The sequence below is a fragment of the Micromys minutus genome (assembly GCF_963924665.1).
Source record: "Micromys minutus genome assembly, chromosome: 25".
In the NCBI taxonomy this organism is placed as follows: Eukaryota; Metazoa; Chordata; class Mammalia; order Rodentia; family Muridae; genus Micromys; species Micromys minutus.
Window position 1 is genome coordinate 74,635 of NC_137960.1, and position 19,674 is coordinate 94,308.

General features: G+C 35.0%; 1 protein-coding gene across 1 annotated transcript; it reads right to left on the bottom strand.

The window, feature by feature from the left end:
- Positions 1-270: 270 nt before the first annotated feature.
- On the bottom strand, positions 271-1,209 carry LOC308436933 (olfactory receptor 2B11-like; the record flags this gene model as incomplete). Its single annotated transcript, XM_080937942.1, has 1 exon — positions 271-1,209. The coding sequence occupies one exon, from the start codon at positions 1,207-1,209 to the stop codon at positions 271-273; it is 939 nt and encodes a 312-aa protein (XP_080794068.1).
- Between the last annotated feature and the right edge of the window lie 18,465 nt (positions 1,210-19,674).

Genomic DNA, 19,674 nt, shown 5'->3' on the forward strand with positions numbered 1-19,674 from the left:
TGTTTCAAGACTTATACTACATATGTTTTTTAAAAATAATTAGTTACACATAGTTTTTGCCTACTTGTATATTTTAATATATGATTAGATTTTTTATTTAAACATCAAACACTTTATTCAAATTCATAAACAAAATTCACTATGCTGTAATACTAGAAATGAGAAAAGTGTGACAAGAAGGCCATATTCTGTGGACCTGGAATATATGATCATTACTAGAGAAGCCAATATAAAATTACTATAATTATTAATTTTAATAAGAAAGAATTTTTACTTTGAACAGAAAATGCTTCTCAGCAGCTTTTTTAAGGCATCCTTTACATCCTTGTTTCTTAGGGTATAGATAAAAGGATTCAATGTAGGAGTTATCACTGCATAAAAGAGAGCCATGAACTTAGGTTGGTCCTTTGTGATGGATGAAGAAGGCTGAAGGTACATGCTAATACCTGGACCATAAAATAAAGAAACTACAATGAGATGAGAAGAGCATGTCCCAAAGGCTTTTTTTCTTCCTTCAGAAGATTTGATTCTAAGTACTGCACATCCAATATTAACATAAGAAGCAAGAATTAAGCACAGAGGAACAGCCAGTATAAAAATGCATACCACAGAAAGTGCTAGCTCATTAGATTCCTTTTCACCACAGGCAGTTTTTATGAGAACAGGGATTTCACACAATAAATGATCCAGTTTATTTGTTCCACACAATGGCAACTGTAATGTGAGAGTAGCCTCTGAAAAACCAAAGATCACTCCAGTCAGCCACATAATAGACACTGACAAAATGCACACCCTTTGACTCATGATGAGGGTGTAGTGGAGAGGTCTGCAAATAGCCACATAGCGATCAAAGGACATGATAGCCAAAAGCAGACATTCTGTGCCTCCCATTATGTGGAAGACATAAAGTTGAACAACACATCCAATGTAAGTAATAGTTTTTATGGAGCTTCCCAGGTTAAACAGCATCTGTGGCACAATGCTTGTGGTGTAGCACATGTCCAGAAAGGAGAGATTTGTGAGAAAGAAATACATGGGGCTGTGGAGACGAGGGTCTAAGGTGGACACCAGAATGATCGCAATGTTTCCCATCAAAGCCATAGGATATGTTATCAGAAGAGTAACAAAGAGAGGGAGTTCCAGCCAAGGATGGTTAGCAAAGCCCAGTAGGATGAATTCTTTTGGGTGGCTTTCATTGTTTACAGCCATTCTCCTTTGATTTATTTTACCTATAGTTTAGAAATGCCATGTTAATTTAAAACAATAGATACATAAAATAAAGACAAATTATTGAAAACTGAGAGAAGTGCTAGTCACATACCAAGATAAATCAATAAACTAACAGTAGTTGGTTTTAGTTGTTGGGATCTGGAAATATTACTCTATGCTTAAGAATGCTTACTGTTTTTCTAGAACACCAAATATTTATTCCCAGTACCCATGAAAAGTGTAACACAACTACCTTCAACTTTACCTCAAATGAATAGAATACTCATTTTTGTGTTTGTGTAGTAACACCCCCACAAGCACACATAGTCTTAAATTAAATAAGAAAAATTAAAAGACAAACTTTACCTTTAATAACACAAACTCTAAAAGCTAAGAGCATGGCATACTATACTTTAATTCCTTAACAAAAATTTTTGCCACATTAGATTACTATGTCCAGAATAGTTAGTTATTCTTCATAAGTACAAAAAATAATCCATGCTGTTTACTAAAGTTATATCTGATCACAAAGCCACTACTACAGAAGATTCTTTCATAATTCTACCCCCAGATTAAAACAAACTAAGCAAACAAAAACCCCATGTCTGTGAATGTACAAAAAATAATGCATCTCAGAGGTAAAGTAATAGGTACAAACATTACAGAAGAACCAAACATTACACAAAGGAAAACATAACAAGAAGTCATGCATATCTTTCAGAATTAAGTAAAAGTTAACAATCTCAATCTTCCTGTTAAAAGGCAGAGACTACCAGACTGGAATGAGATACAGGGAACAATTATTCCTAGCATATAAACAAGCAAAGGCAAACAGCGTAAAGGTGAAATTACAAGAAAAGTGGATTCTAAAAGCAAATATTAGTGATAAAAAGGATACCTTTTTACTAATAGAAGAAACAATCCAATAAGAGTGCCTAAAAACCATGCATAATGAATCAAACAGGAAATGTTAGCAAATCTAGTTTCAGTAAGGAGTACTAAATCAAAAGTGATGAACAGATTATAACATAAGAGTAGGTAACTAAATTATCAGTAATAGATCATTCAAGCAAAGAAAACAAAATAAAGAGAAAGAAAAACAAACCAACAACCCAGTAAAGACACATTCTAATTAAATCAAACAAAAATATTTTTGTTGTTGCTGTTTGTTTGTTTTGATGCCCCCTACCCCTGCTAAGAAAGTTTCTCTGTGTAACCCAGGATGTTCTGAAACTTTGTAGACCTGGCTTCCATCAAACTCAGAAATCTGCCTAACACAGCCTCATGAGTACTGGGACTAAAGACATGCATTATCATTACCCAGAAATATGTTAAAAATTATTTAATCTCTTGTATCTTATAATATTATAATGGAATATAATATAGATCAACAAATATAAAATCTGCAAAAACTAAAACATAGTAACTAAACAATATATCTTTAAATGATGAGTGTTATCATTGAAGAATTTAGGAAGTAAATTAATTTTTCCCTAAAGTTACATGAAAAAAACAATATTATACAGCATTAGCAAAAGGGAAAGAATAAAAGCTGTTATGAGATTATAGCTGTTATTGGTCTGCATTTAAACAAATACAAATGTGCTTTAAGTAAATTACTTATTAAGGTACATAATAAGGGTTTGAGTAAACAAGAACTACAAATATCAAAATCATTAGAAAGGGAATTTAAAAAATAGGGCAGAAATGCTTTAAAACTGAGAGACCAAAATAAAAGGTAGAAAAAAAACAGAGTTAGGACACTGAAAATAGGTTGTTTACTGCCAAAAACATGGCGGAACTAATCAAAAGCAATTTGTGTCTTCAGTTTTTCTTTTGGATAGTTTGGCCACGTTCTTGGAAGTGTAGTGCATATTTTCAATGTTCCAATTTTGTTTTATTACCCTTTATTTTGTTCTCTTTGTTTTCATGCACGTATACCCTAGTTTTTATTATCACCTTTCTTCTATATTTGATATTGGTAGTTTTTCAACACAAATTGCTTCAGATAAAGAATGTGGTGTTATAACAGCTATCACTGAAATTCAGAGCACTACTAGACAATGCTTTGAAAAATGTAATCTCCTATTAATTTGAAAAATCTACAAGAAATCCAAAGCAAATCTATGAGCATATAAAGCTGAAGTAAGAGTCAAAATAAAAAATTAACGTGGTCAATAATAGTGAGAGTAAAACAATAAATATGCCAACATAATAAAGATCAAGATTGAATTTATAAACTTCTGCAGCCCTTAAGAGACAAAGCATTTCCAATGTTCTTCAAAGTATTTAACTAAGGAGAAATGAAGGAAGAGTAAAACACATATCATGTGAATCTAGCAATACCCTGATAATCAATCAGGCTCAGAACAAAGAAAAAAGGAGGAAATACCAACATCATGATCAAGTAGGATTTACTGTAGGAAACTTAAGATGGTTCAATGTATAAATTATTCATTATAATATGACATATAAGCACAAATAAAGGCTAGGAATCACATGATTATCTCAATAAATGCATAAAATTATTTTGACAAAAACATAATGTCTCTTAGTAATAGAAGTAAAAAATAACTTACCTCAACCAAATTTTAAAAAAGCTATAATGTGGTAAATATGTAGACAACTTTATACTAAATTTGGAAAATCTATAAGCATCCTCTGTAATACAATTTATAAAAGAAGACTTTTTTCTGTCACTTTAAATATTATGGTTGAAATCTTGGTCAGATTATTAAAGGAAAGAGTACAAAAAAGTATACAAATGGGAAATAAAAAATAATCAAACTTTTTTATTTAATAGGATCTCATATTTATAAAGTCTTAAAGATTTCACCAGAAAATTCATACATATGATAAACACTATAAAAATGTAGAACAATGCAACATGAACATGCAGAAAACAACTATTTCTTTTGTTTTCAACTCCCTCTCTCTATGTGTGTGTATGTAGAGATGTTCAAATGTGTGTAGATTAATGTGTGTATAAGAGTATACCTACACAGATGTGTGAGGGTGGAAGACAAGGTTTTATATAGGAATTCATTCTTGATCATTGTTTTATCTTTTTCATTGAGAGATAGTCTCAAAATCAAACTTAGAGTTAATCAATATGGCTACTATCCATAGTCAGAAATTTCTGGAGATCCCAACTCAAAACTGGAATTAAAGGTGGAATGCTACTTCTATGTGCCATTCTCCATATTATACTTTTTATAAAAAAACAAAACAGTGAATTCACACACACAAAAAGAAACAAAAAAAGACAAGAACATTCAAAGAATTACCTAGATATAAATTTAATCAAAGAACTTAAAGACCTTTACAACAGAAACTTCAAGACATGAAGAAAGACACTTTAGAATACATTAAAAGGTAGAAAGAATTTTCAAGTTTGTCAGATCAGCAGAATTTGTGATATTAAAATGGCTTGTCATCAAAAGCAGTATACAAATTTAATTTAATACCCCTTAGGCTCCAATGACATTCTTCACAGGAACAGAAATAGCGGCATCCAAGTTCCTGTGGAAAATTAGATAGTCAAAGCATTTCTAAGCAAAACGATCAACATTAGAGATGTCACAATACCTGCATTAATCTACTCATAATTTATAATGACAAAAACTGAATATCACTGGTTCAAAATCAAAAATATACAGAGAAAAAAATTATATCATCATAGGAAATACATGGAGCTGGAAATAGAGTAATAAAATATAGTAAAACAACATATAACAGTAAAGAAAGCTAGTTATATAGGAGGAAGAGGAGGAATTAGGAAAAACAATAGTGAGGGTATATATAACCAAAGTAGATTATATGAAATGCCATATTGAAATGTCTAATTTACAAGTTAATATACTCTAATGAAGGAGTTAACACAGTTCCCAGTGGCCAATTCAACACACCTCAAGTACATCTTTTAACTGTATTCAATTGACATCAGGAACTTTTGAAAACCAACATGTGATTTCTACGGACTTTTGAAATTAAGAATTTATCATTTCAATAATTTACCATGACATTTAAGACATTAATTATTATAATATTTAGGCCTTTCTAATTATTAGCAGATTAGAGTAATAAATGATTAACTATCTAAAAATGACATTTAAAATTTTATTTGGAGGTGGATGGAAAATGAATTAAGGAGATTAAAAGTTTATTGGAATCTTCAGGATACAGGCTAATTAGTAATTAGGTAAAATTACTGTCACTCTTCATATTCTTGATAGGTGAGTATGCAACTGAAAGAAACCATTTATGGTTTAGTTATAAAACCTTTTTGTTGACAAGTCATTTTTAACAATATTATGAAGAAGAGAAAGTAAAAACTGTCTTTTGGTACCTTAAGGCTGTGATCTGGTAGTATAAGACCACCAACTGATTAGTAAATTAATATTTTAGTAAATGCATTAGTATGGACCATCTTAACACTTTACTTGAATAGTCTCACCAGATAGGAGATTTAGGCTATTACAAAATATGCTTCACACCCGAAAGAGAAGAACAATACACAAACACATTTTTAATTTTCTAATTTATGTCCCAACACCCTGTGTTACTATGCTACTTGGTTCTGATATTTGTAATGTTCTTTATAGATTAAAAACTTAATACAAATATCTGGCCTAGGTGTGTTTCATGGATGAGGCTGACACCTGTATACTTTATTTAGCTGACATCATTCATGATTCTATTTTAAAACAATTTGAATTAGAAAAAAAACTTGACCTAATTTGTTATACAATTGAAAATGGAATGTGAAATAAATTACAATTGGCTGGGGAGATAGCTCAGTAAGTCCTTGTTATGCAAGTATAGTTATGATTCAAGTTCAGTACTCAGTACCTGTGCTCAAAAGCTTGGTGTGATGGTGTGTACTTATAATTTCAGCATAGGTAGAAAAGGGCAGATACTAGGATACTTGTTGAACATCAGGACAAAGAGACCCTAGTTCATATGGCTTCTAAAGAAGAACACTTCAAGTTGCCCTCTGTCTTCCACATGTGCATACACATAGCCTTCCCTATGCCCCCCTCTCTCTCTCCTCTCTCTCTCTCTCTCTCTCTCTCTCTCTCTCTCTCTCTTTCTCTCTCTCTCTCTCTCTCTCTCTCACACACACACACACACACACACACACACACACACACGTGCGCGCGCACCTACCCACCCCACATACAAAGGATTTCAGGTTGTTTACAACATTTTAATACTTGTAGTTTTCACACACTATCAGTTACAATGTAAGATGTATAATTTCTATTTATTTAGCACTTTTACATTTACATTTCATATTTTCAGCCATTGGCTTTTCTTTAAGCTTTTTAAAGGGTTATTTAATGCTACACACCCCCTAGGGTTTACTATAATGGAATGCACAAGTGGTGATCTCTTCATTATGCTGTTGATATCTTAATTTATTTTGCATTATACAAATGATGCTCATAGTATATAAACTTAGTTTTGACCTGAATAACGCAGGAATAATCCTTAACCATTTAATTTTTCTTGATATTTATTTATCAACCACATAGATGCTGCTGACTTATGATTTACTTTGAAATACATCTGTGCTCTTTAATTATATTATAATATCCCATTCTTTTCATTTCATGCTCATATTCATTTAATTTTACTTGCTATCTTATCTATTTTGTTTCTTCTGATTTAAGTAACCTATTTTATATCTCTACAGAGATCTATTTTCTCACAAAATTTAGTCCCTTTAATAATTTCTAGACTACATTCATATTGGGATCTTTGAACATCAGCTCAGCCATTTATTCTGGTGTCTCTCAATCATATTTAGTGTTCATCACATGCTATCTCATTTAATTTAGCATTTTAGACATATACAGAGTTAAAGACCAAACACATTAATCATTTTTTTAGCCCTAAAACCTATAAATGAAATCTCTGTATCTCTGTGCCTCTGTCTCTCTGACTCTCTCGGTTTATCGCTCTCATACACACACCATATAAAAAATATATCACAGAAACTTTGACTATTTACTTAAAACTGGTTCCTAACAATTAAATAAAGACTTAACACTTTGTATAAATGTTCAATATGTCAAAAATTCTACTTGCTCAAGTTAATACAAATTGAAGAAAAAGAGACTGAGGAAAAATCTAAGAGGAAACTAGTTGTGTCTAAAACTATTGAACAAAGCATTTAAATTTTAGAGATTTTTCTGAAGTGAAATATTATATGACATTTATGTATATAATTGATGCAACTATTATAGGTGTCTCTACTTTCCCTAAGACCTCATAGCTTCTGAAACAAAGCATTATTTAACTTACCTTTATTTTATATTTTCCATTGGAGTTTACATATGAAGTAATTCATTTAAATATTTCAAATTATAGAAAGCAGAGACAATGTTGTCTATAGGTACATAATCAATCATAAATCTTATAACTTACTTAGTTGGCCCAAGTGCCATAGAATCTACTTCCAGACAGCCTCTAGTACAAAATATCAATCACAGTTTGTGAGTATACTACTGTATGCTTCCTGTTTGTAGCCTCAAATATTTGAAGCATTGGTTTCAACCAGACCATTTATTTATTCCTCTCACAGGTGTGTTAGCACAGAAAAATTCCTTGGGAAAATACTCTCAGAGGAAATTATTCCTATGTACAATTAGCAGATACTAAGCAGAGGTTGAGAAATATCTTCTTTTTTTTAGTCATGCTTTAAAGTAAACACATACATTAAACTCACAAAACACTTTATATAAGTGTTACATTAAATGTAATTAAAATAAGTAAATTAAACAATATATGAGTAAACAGGTCTTTGAAATTTTCATAAGAATTTCATAATAAATTAATTTCATAATTAATTTATTCATTCTTAGAGTAGTTCATATAGTTTTGAAACCATTGATGTTATAATACAGGCTGTTGCCAAGACTAAGAAAAATGTAAACACCAAGCCAGACAGAAATCTTTCATCTATAATTGCATACTGTCTGCAAGATATGCTGGGGTAATGGTGTCACAAAGCTTGTGGAAGTAACCAGCCAATGACTGATTTGACTTAGCAGTCACTTCATGAGATTTATCCCATACCCAATATTGCTTGGGTTACTAAGATATGGAGAGAAGATAACCTAGATACTTAGGATAAATAAAATAATACTAGTCTCAAAAGAGAAAATGTATGCAGTGAAAAAATATTCCTAATGATATTTTACTACACTCATAAATGAATGCCTTTCTCATTCATCATTAGAGACTCTTCTTCCTGCAGCAGATGGGAATGCATATAGAGACTCACAGACAGACTCTGCACAGAGTTAAAAAACTTGCAATACTAAGCCTTAATGTGAGGTCTTTATCAACTTGTTCACTTCAGAGCTCTGGAAACACTAATGGAAGTTGAGGTAGAAAAAATTTAAGAGCTTGAGAAATGGAAGATACCAAGAAAACAAGACTCTCTAAATCATCATGAGTAAAGCTTACACAAACTCACAGAGACTGATGCAGCATAGAGAGGTCCCTCATGGATTTGCAGCAGACTCTTGTATATTACTGCTTCCAGTTTAGTATTTTTTTTAAATGAAATTCCTCCATGTATGAACAAGTAGGTCTCTGATTCTCATGCATTCACTTGGGCTTTTTTCTTTCTGTTGGTTTGACTTTAACGTGATAGTTTTTATTTTAATATTTTGTTTTGTTTTTCTTTTTTATTGGATACTCTCTGCATTTAAACTTCAGATGTTATCCCCTTCTCCCAATTTCAACTCCCCTTTCCCTCCCATTGCCTCCATGAAAGTGCTCCCTCTCCCAATTACCCTCTCCCACCACAGCACATTGGCATTCTCCTACACTGGGAAAACCAGCCTTCACGGAACCAAAGGCCTCTTCTCCCATTGATGCCAGAGAATGTTATCCTCTGCTACATATGCACCTGGGACCATGGGTCTTTCCATGTGAACTCATTGGTTGGTGTTTTAGTCCCTGGGAGCTGTAGTGAGTCTGGTTAGTTGGTAATTTTGTTCTTCCCATGGGTTGGCAGAACTTGTTAGCTTCTTCATTGGAATCCTTGTGTTAAGTCCGATAGTTAACTGCAAGCATCTTCCTCTGTATAGTTATAGTTCTGGTGGAACCTCTGAGGAGGCATCCATATCATTTTCCTGCAAGTAAGCACTACTTGGCATCAGCAATAGTGCTTGGGCTTAGTGGCTGCATATGGAATGGATCTGGTGAAGCAGTCTCTGCATGTCCTTTTCTCCAATCCCTGCTTCTTTATTTGTTTTTTATTTCCTCCCATAAAAATTTTGATCTTTTGTAACTGGGTTACCTCACACAGGATGATACCTTCAAGTTCCATCCATTTTCCTAGGAATTTTATGAACTCATTTTTTAATAGCTGAGTAGTACTTCATTGTGTAAATGTACCACACTTTCTGTTTCCATTCCTCTGTTGAAGGACATCTGGGTTCTTTCCAGCTTCTGGCTGTTATAAATAAGACTGCTATGAACATGGAACATGATGTGTCCTTGTCAGGTGTTGGAGCTTATTTTAGGTATATGCCCAGGAGTGGAATAGCTGGGATTTCAGGTAGTACTATGTCCAATTTTCTGAGGAACTGCAAGACTGATTTCTATAGTGAAAATCCACCAACAGTGGAGGAGTGTTTTTTCTCCACATCCTTGCCAGTATCTGCTGTCACCTGAGTTTTTGATCTTAGCCATTCTGACTGGTGCAAGGTGGAGTCTTTTTTTTTAACTTTATTTTAAAAAACAAAGATAAAAGAAAACAATTTTTAACATTTTTGCACAAATGTATAAAAACACAATTGTGTCAGTGCTTGGCAATTTTTTCTTTTATTAAGGTTTGATACTCTGCATTAAGGTCTTACTAGTTATAATGAACAAAAAGTACATGTAAAACAGGATGTAACCCGGAATTAGTCAACGTTTTCTTGGTGTGTAAGAATTGAGCATGACCTTGTTTTTGTTTTGTTTTGTTTTGTTTTGTTTTTTGAACTTCACACACTCTGTGAGTTGTTTCTGGGGCAATCCGAGCGTCTGGGGTTAGCATTCTGCTATCAGTGACTGCATATTATGTCTGTTCTTTTGTGACTGGGTTATCTCATTCAGGATGATATTGCTAGAATTTCAAAAAGTCATTGTTTCTGATTGTTGAGTAGTACTCCATTATGTAAATGTACCACAATTTTTGTATCCATTCATCTACTGAAAGACATCTGGGTTCTTTCCAGCTTCTGGCTATTATAATAGAGCTGCTATGAACATTGTGGTACATGTACCTTTGTTGTATATTGGAGTGTCTCTGGGGTATATGCCCAGAAGTGGAATAGCTGGATCTTCAGGTAGTACTATGTCCAATTTTCTGAGGAATCGCCAGACTGATTTCCAGAGTGGTTGTACCAGTTTATAACCCCACCAACAGTGGAGAAGTGTTCCTGTTTCTCCCAATCCTCGCCAGCATGTGCTGTCATCTGAGTTTTGGATCTTTGCCAATCTGACTGTGGTGAGGTGGAATCTCAGGGTTGTTTTGATTTGCATTTCCCTGATGGCAAACGATGTCGAGCACTTCCTCAGATGTTTCTCAGCCATTTGATATTTCTCAATTGAGAACGTTTTGTTTAGCTCTGTACCCCATTTTTTAATAGGGCTGTTTGATTCTCTTGTGTCTAGCTTCTTGAGTTCTTTGTATACCTTGGATATTAGGCCTCTATCTGATGTGGAGTTGGTAAAGATCTTTTCCCATTCTGTTGGCTGCCATTTTGTTTTCTTGACAATGTCTTTAGCCTTACAGAAACTTTGCAATCTCATTAAGTCCCATTTGTTAATCTTTGACCATAGAACTTGAGCCATTGGTGTTTTGTTCAGAACATTTTTTCCTGTGCCTATGTGTTCTAAGGTTTTCCCTACTTTCTCATCTAATAGTTTCAGTGTATCTGGTTTAATGTGGAGATCTTTGATCCACATATACTTGAGCTTTGTACAAGGAGATAAGAAAGGGTCTATTTTCATTCTTCTGCATGCTGAGTGCCAGTTGGACCAGCACCATTTGTTGAATAGGCTGTCCTTTTTCCATTGAATGTTTACATCTCCTTTGTCAAAAATCAGGTGACCATATACCTGAGAGCTCATTTATGGATCTTCTATTCCATTGATCCACATGCCTATTTCTGTACCAGTACCATGCAGTTTTCAGCACAATTGCCTTGTAATATAGCTTGAGGTCAGGGATAGTGATTCCCGCAGATGTTTTCTTGTTGTTGGGGATGAATTTTGCTATTCTAGGTCTTTTGTTATTCCATATGAAATTGCACATTGATCTTTCCAACTCAATAAAGAACTGGGTTGAAATTTTGATGGGGATTGCATTGAATCTGTAAATTGCTTTTGGTTTGGTGGTCATTTTAAAATTGTGATCCTTCTAATCCATGAGCATTTGAGATATTTCCATTTTCTGAGATCTTTCTTGATTTCCTTCTTTAGAGGTTTGAAGTTCTTGTCATACAGGTTCTTCACTTGCTTAGTTAGAGTCCCACCAAGGTATTTCATAGTTTTTGTGACTATTGTGAAGGGTACCTTTTCCCTAATTTCATTCTCCACATGTTTGTCCTTTGAGTATAGGAAGACTACTAATTTGTTTGGGTTAATTTTGTATCCAGCTATGTTGCTGAACTTGTTTATCAGGTGTAGGAGTTCTCTGGTGAAATTTTTGGGGTCACTTAAGTACAATATCATGTCATCGGCAAAAAGTGATGTTGTCATCTCTTCCTTTCCGATTTGTATTCCCTGGATCTCCTTTTGCTGTCTAATTGCTTTAGCCAGGACTTCCAGTATTATGTGGAATAGGTAAGAGGAGAGTGGGCAGCCTTGTTGAGTCCCTGATTTTAGTGGGATTGTTTCAAGTTTCCCACCATTAAGTTTGATGTTGGCTGTTGGTTTGCTGTATATTGCTTTTATTATGTTTAGGTAAACACCTTGGATTCCTCTTCTTTCCAGGACTTTTAACATGAAGGGGGGTTGAATTTTGTCAAATACTTTCTCAGCATCTAGTGAAATGACCATGTGATTTTGTTCTTAGAGTTTGTTTATATGGTGGATTACATTGATTTATTTTCTTATATTAAACCATCCCTGCATCCCAGGGATAAAGCCTACTTGGTCATGGTGAGGGATCATTTTGATGTGTTCTTGAAGTCAGTTTGCAAGGATTTTGTTGAGTATTTTTGCATCAAAGTTCATAAGTGATATATGTCTGAAGTTCTCTTTCCTTGTAGGGTCTTTGTGTGGTTTAGGAACGATGGTTATTGTAGCCTCAAAAAATGAGTTAGGTAGTATTCCATCTGATTCTATCTTGTGGAATAGTTTGGAGAGTATTTGTGTTATATCCGAAATAAATGTCTGATAAAATTCTGAATTAAACCCGTCTGGACCTGGGCTTTTTTGGTTGGGAGGCTTTAGATGACTTCTATTTCTTTAGGTGTTATAGCATTATTTAGATGGTTTACTTGATCTTGGTTTAACTTTAGGATCTTGTGTCTGTCTAGGAATTCGTCCATTTCCTCCAGATTTTCTAATTTTGTGGAGTATAAGTTTTTGTATTAGGATCTGATGATTTCTTGAATTTCCTCAGTTTCAGTTGTTATGTCTCCAATTTCCTCTCTGATTTTGTTAATTTGTATACTCTCTTTGCCCTCTAGTTAGTCTGGCAAGGGGTTTATCAATCTTGTTGATTTTCTCAAAGAACCAACTCTTGGTTTTGTTGATTTTTTTCAATGGTTCTTTTAGTTTCTCTTTGGTCTATTTCTGCCCTAATTTTGATTATTTCTTGCCGTCTACTCTTCTTGGGTATATCTGCTTCCTTTTGTTCTAGGGCTTTTAGATGTGCTGTCAGGTTGCTGATGTTAGCTCTCTCCAGTTTCTTTTTGGAAGCACTTAGGGCTATGAGTTTTCCTCTCAGTACTGCTTTCATTGCATCCCATAGGTTTGGGTATGTTGTGTTTTCATTTTCGTTGAATTCTAGAAAATCCTTAATTTCTTTCTTTATTTCTCCAATGTTTATAATTGAGATTGGTCTGAAGTTCTCTTTACTTGTAGGGTCTTTGTGTGGTTTAGGTACTAGGGTTATTGTAGCCTCAAAAAATCAATTAGGTAGGATTCCATCTGATTCTGTCTTTTGGAATAGTTTGGAGAGTATTGGTGTTATATCCGCAATAAATGTCTGATAAAATTCTTCACTGAACCTGTCTGGACCTGGACTTTTTTTGGTTGTTAGGCTTTTGATGACTTCTTCTATTTTTTTAGGTGTTATAGCATTATTTAGATGGTTTACTCGGTCTGGTTTAACTTTAGGATCTTGTATCTGTCTAGGAATTTGTCCATTTCCTCCAGATTTTCCAATTTTGTGGAGTATAAGTTTTTGTAGTAGGATCTGATGATTTCTTGAATTTTTTTCAGTTTCAGTTGTTCTGACTCCACTTTTCTTTTTGATTTTGTTAATTTGTATACACTCTTTGCCCTCTAGTTAGTCTGGCTAGAGGTTTATCAATCTTGCTGATTTTATCAAAGAACCAAATCTTGGTTTTGTTGATTTTTTCAATGGTTCTTTTTGTTACTATTTGGTCTATTGCTGCCATAATTTTGATAATCCTTGCCGTCTACTCTTCTTGGGTATATCTGCTTCCTTTTGTTCTAGGCCTCTTAGCTGTGTTGTCAGGTTGGTGATATAAGCTCTCTCCAGTTTCTTTTTGAAAGCACTTAGGGCTATGAGTTTTCCTCTCAGTACTGTTTTCATTGCATTTTATAGGTTTGGGTATATTGTGTTTTCGTTTTCTTTGAATTCTAGAAAATCCTTAATTTTTTTATTTATTTCTTCAATGTTCATAAGTAAGATTGGTCTGAAGTTCTCTTTCCTTGTAGGGTCTTTGTGTGGTTTAGGTACTAGGGTTATTGTAGCCTCCAAGAATGAGTTAGGTAGTATTCCATCTGATTCTATCTTTTGGAATAGTTTGAAGAATATTGGTGTTATATCCGCAATAAATGTCTGTTAAAATTCTTCACTGAACCCGTCTGGACCTGGGCTTTTTTTGGTTGGGAGGCTTTTGATGACTTCTATTTCTTTAGGTGTTATAGCGTTATTTAGATGGTTTACTTGGTCCTCTTTTAACTTTATTATCTTGTATCTGTCTAGGAATTCGTCCATTTCCTCCAGATTTTCCAATTTTGTAGAGTATAAGTTTTTGTAGTAGGATCTGATGATTTCTTGAATATCTTCAGTTTCAGTTGTTTTGTCTCCACTTTCCTTTATGATTTTGTTAATTTGTATACTCTCTTTGCCCTCTAGTTAGTCTGGCAAGGGGTTTATCAATCTTGTTGATTTTCTCAAAAAATCAACTCTTGGTTTTGTTGATTTTTTTCAATGGTTCTTTTAGTTTCTCTTTGGTCTATTTCTGCCCTAATTTTGATTATTTCTTGCCGTCTACTCTTCTTGGGTATAGCTACTTCATTTTTTTCTAGGGCTTTTAGCTGTGCTGTCAGGTTGCTGATGTAAGCTCTCTCCAGTTTCTTTTTGGAAGCACTTAGGGCTATGAGTTTTCCTCTCAGTACTGCTTTCATTGCATCTCATAGGTTTGGGTATGTTGTGTTTTCGTTTTCATTGAATTCTAGAAAATCTTTAATTTTTTTTTTTCTTCTTTGACCCTGCTATCGTTTACCAGAGCGTTGTTTAGTTTCCGTGTGTATGTGGGCTTTTGTTGTCTTTGTTGTTTTTAAAGACCAGCCGTAGACCATGGTGATCTGAGAGGATGCATGGGAGTATTTCAATCTTCTTATATCGATTGAGGCTCGTTCTGTGTCCAATTATGTGGTCAATTTTCTAGAAGGTGCCATGGGGTGCTGAGTAGAAGGTGTATTCTTTTACTTTAGGATGATATGTTCTGTATATATCTATTAATTCTAGTTGGTTCCAAGTCTCTGCTAGTTTTGCAGTGTCCTTGTTCAGTTTCTGTTTCTATGATCTGTCTATTGGTGAGAGTGGGGTATTAAAGTCTCCCACTATTATTGTGTGGGGTGAAATGTATTTTTTGAGCTTTATTAGGGTTTTTTTTATGAATGTGTGTGCTTTTTTATTTGGAGCATATATGTTAAGGATTGAGAGGTCCTCCTGACAGATTTCTCCGGTAATGAGTAAAAAGTGTCCTTCCTTATCTTTTTTGATAACTTTCGGTTGGAAATTTACTTTATTCGATATTATAATAGCCACGCCAGCTTGCTTCTTGGAGCTGTTTGCTTGGAAGTTTTTTGTCCCACACTTTTACTCTGAGATAGTGTCTGTCTTTGTATCTGAGATTAGTTTCCTGTATGCAGCAAAAGGCTGGATTTTGGTTATGTATCCAGTCTGATAGCCTATGTCTCTTTATTGAGGAGTTGAGTCCATTTATGTTAATAGATATCAAAGAATAGTTGTTTCTGTTTCCTGCCATTATTGCTTTTGTGGGTTGAGTTGTGTCTGTGTCTTATTCTTCTTTTAGTTTTCTTTTTTAGGAGGTTTCTTGTTTTTACTAGGCTGTATTTTCCTTCATTGTATTGTGTTTTCCACCTATAATTCATTGTAGTGCTGGGTTTGTGGTCAGATATTGTGTAAATTTTGATTTGTCTTGAAATATCTTCATCTCTCCATCTATGGTGATTGATAGTTTTGCTGGGTATACAGCTTGGCCTGGCACTTGTGCTCTCTTAGGGTGTGCATGATGTCTGTCCAGGCTCTTCTAGCTTTCATAGTCTCTGTTGAGAAATCGGGTGTGATTCTGATTGGCCTGCATTATATGTTACCTGACCTTTTTTCCTTACTTCTTTTAGTATTCTTTTTTTGCTTTGGGCACTTGGTGTTTTGACTATTATGTGTCGGGAGGTATTTCTTTTCTGGTCCAACCTATTTGGAGTTCTGAAGGCTTCTTTTATGCTCGTGGTCATCTCATTCTTGAGAGTAGGGAAGTTTTCTTCTAAGTTTTTGTTGAAGATATTTACTGTGCCTCTTAGTTGATACTCTTCTTCGTTTTCTATTCCTATTATCCTTAGGTTCGGTCTTCTCATTGTGTCCTGGATTTCCTGGATATTTTGGGTTAGGAGCTGTTTGTTTTTTGAATCTTCTCTGGCTGTTTTGTTTATGTTTACAATGTTGTATTCTGCCCCTAGATTCTCTCTTCCATCTCTTGTAATCTATTGGAAATGCTTGCTTCTGTGACTCCTGTTTTCTTTTTTAGGTGTTCTACCTCTAGGGTTATCTCTTTTAGTGTTTTCTTTATTGTTTCAAATTCCATTTTTAATTCCCTCTTCCATTCCTTAGTCTCATTGGTTGTGTTTTTTCCACTAGTTCTTTGAGTTCTTTGAGTGTTTTTTTTATTTCCTTTTTAAAAGCTTCTGAATCTTTTTGCTTTTCCTCCTGTTCTTGTTTAAGTATCTCTATCAGCATCTTGAGGTATGATTTCAGGTCTGTGTCTTCTTTTTCTGGAGTGTTTGGCATTCCAATGTTTGCTGTTATGGGAGAGCTGGATTCTGTTATTGCCAGGTTGTCTTGGTTTCCTTGACATATACTCTCTCGCTTTCCTCTTGCCATTTTGTTGTCAGTGATGTGTTCTCGTCTTTTTCTCGTATCTTGTCTGTGTCCCTGGGTCTCCACTGGTCTAGGTGGCAGATGTCCCGAGCCCTGTTCTATGCCTCAGAGTCGACAGGTGGGACAGAAGTTCCAAAGTTCTGTTCCTGGTCCCTGGATCAGGGAGGGCAGGGCGGGGGGTGTGCTTTCTGTGCGCACTCCACAGAGATCTCCCTGCTCCCTGGCTGCCCAGATCCTACTCACTGGTTTTTAAACCTTTAGTGTCTACCAGACTGGGTGGCAGATAGGCTGCACTCTGTTCTGTGCCCTGAAGTTGCCGCCTGGTGGAAACAGAAGTTCCAAAGTTGTGTTCCTTGTCCTTGGATCGGTCAGGGCAGGGCGGTAGGGGGTGCACTTTCTGTGAGAACTCCACAGAGATCTTTCTTGCTCCCTGGCTGCCTCGATCTCCTACTCACCAGTTTTTAAACCTTGAGTGCCTTCTGTTCCGGGTGGCAGATGGCTATATATGCTGTCTTATGTGTACCACATGTATACCATAAAATTCACTTTATTTTAAAATATATTAATTATTGTATACAGTATTGCATTTCATTTTTGCATTTTCAACTAGTACATCTTTTTGTTGCTTCTACTCCCTGTTACTTTTCCATATCTATTGACTCCTTCCCAACCCTGCCCATTCCCTCTCCCCCACTATAATTGCCTCCTTTCTGCTTTCATGTTAATTGCATTATACTGTCCTTTTCCTTTCCTCAACAATTCTATTCTTTGTGGTGTACTTTGTAGTTTAAAGATGTTTACCCACATTCATTCCCACTTACACACATACATATAAATATTATAAGTTGATTTTAACATATAAAAACATGCAATTTTTCTTGGTTTTTGCAACTTTCAAAGTTCACTTTTAACCATTTGTATTTATTTATTTTATGTGTATATCCATTTTGTTTGCATGGATTTCTGTGCAACATAGGTATTCAGTGCACTCAGAGTCCAGAAGAGGGTGTCAGATGCCCTGAGACTAGAGTTTTGAGACTTGAACTTGTGTTGTCTGGATTAAACAGTCAGTGCTTTTTATTAACTCCTTAGTTTTAGCAATAGGCTCAAGCTTACATTTTTGAAGTTTAAAATTCAGTCATCTTTTATGATGTCCACAGCATTAATTGTGCAACTACTGCCACTAAGAAATTATAGAATATATTTTGTTATCCTACAAGTCAGATGTTGCACCTTCAGTCATTATTACTTGTGGTACTAGAAATAACTAATGCCCCTTTTATATTTTTAGAAATGTCTTCCTAAATTTTCATACAAATCAAATAAAGTGTAGCCTCTTGGACAGGCCTTTTTCTCTTTTTATTGTTTATGTTTATTTTATTTTATTATGTATTCACACTCAAGATTTTATTTCTTTCCCAGTTCACCCTTCTACTGTTCCACATTCCATACCTCTTCCCTGCCACCCTGGACCCCTGTCTCCAAGAGGATATCCCCACCCCACCAAATTCCACCAGACCTCTATACTCTCTGAGGCATCCTGGGTACAAGCTGTACTAGAGCATAAAAATTCTCAGTCGTATTTACATTCAGGCCATATAAGCCCTGAGGCACAAGCCCATTAAATATTCCTTAGAGGCAGCATGTATCCTGAAACAGTAGGGATTGCAGAGGTGGGATAAGCACCTTCTTTCCAGTGCAGATTCCCTGTCCAGTAACCAACATTTCTGTGTTAAGTCATGGGAAAGAGGAGTTAAAAACCAGGAACCAAATTGACCTTCTAGCCAGCCATTGTGAAGTTGATGACAAGGTTGTTGTATTACCCCCTGAGAGTACCCAGGTAGTAAGGAGCTAGCATCTGGAGCAGAAAAGCTTAAGTAGCAAACAAGCAGAATCAGAAGCAATAGAGTCACAGTTTCAGTATATTGAAAGGGTGTGGGGTGACCTTCCATGATTCCTAACTGAGATATAAGTCAGGAGTAGAATTATAATCATTCAAGATAGATAAAAAGGTGCTTAACTTAATAGACAAAATTGATAGACTGGGTGTTAAGACTGTTTTATACTTTATAAACTGTAAAATGGTAATAGTTATATTCATTTTATATTTGAGGGGAAACAACCTTTTAACTGGACAAAAAAAGGGGAAAATGTAGATTGTCCTGAAGCTGTTCATATTCTAATGTTAATTCTACTTACCCAAGGAGGGCTGCCTAGTCACATACTCATGAGGTGACTTCACCTGAACCTTCCCATATTTATTAGAAAAATAAAGGAAAGCCAGTGACTGGGTGGGGTAAGGGTGGTGGAAAGAGAGGTCAGAGGATGAGGAAGGAGCGACAAGTCCCAACATGGAGTTCCAGAAAGATGAGCTAGATCCAGGTGAGCTTAATTGGCATTAAGGAGTTATGAACATTAAGGATTTTATAGGTCTAATATCTCATATAGAAGGGCAGTCTGTATCTTTGTCTATTTGATGTAATCTTTTTGTGTAGAGGGGTTTGTGGATTAAGAATTGAACATATAAACCTATATGAAAAGCTATCAAACTATAGAGTTGTGTTTGTGTGGGATTTTGTAGTAGAAAAACACCCAGGGACAGAGGGAGAGAACAGGTGGTACAAAACTGCCAGGAAAGGGAATTGTGTGAACAAGTTAGGCTGTGGTGGCAGGTCAGACTGGGCGCCAGAGGTGCATACGGTTCATTATTAGTACTGGGCCTGAGGAGTGAGACCTCAGGCTGATAAAGAGATAAACAATTTTATATTTTTAATATTTGCTAGAACAGGTGATGTACCAATGTGTTAGGCAAGAATTCACTAAGAGGTTTAAAGTTATCAGCCTAAAAG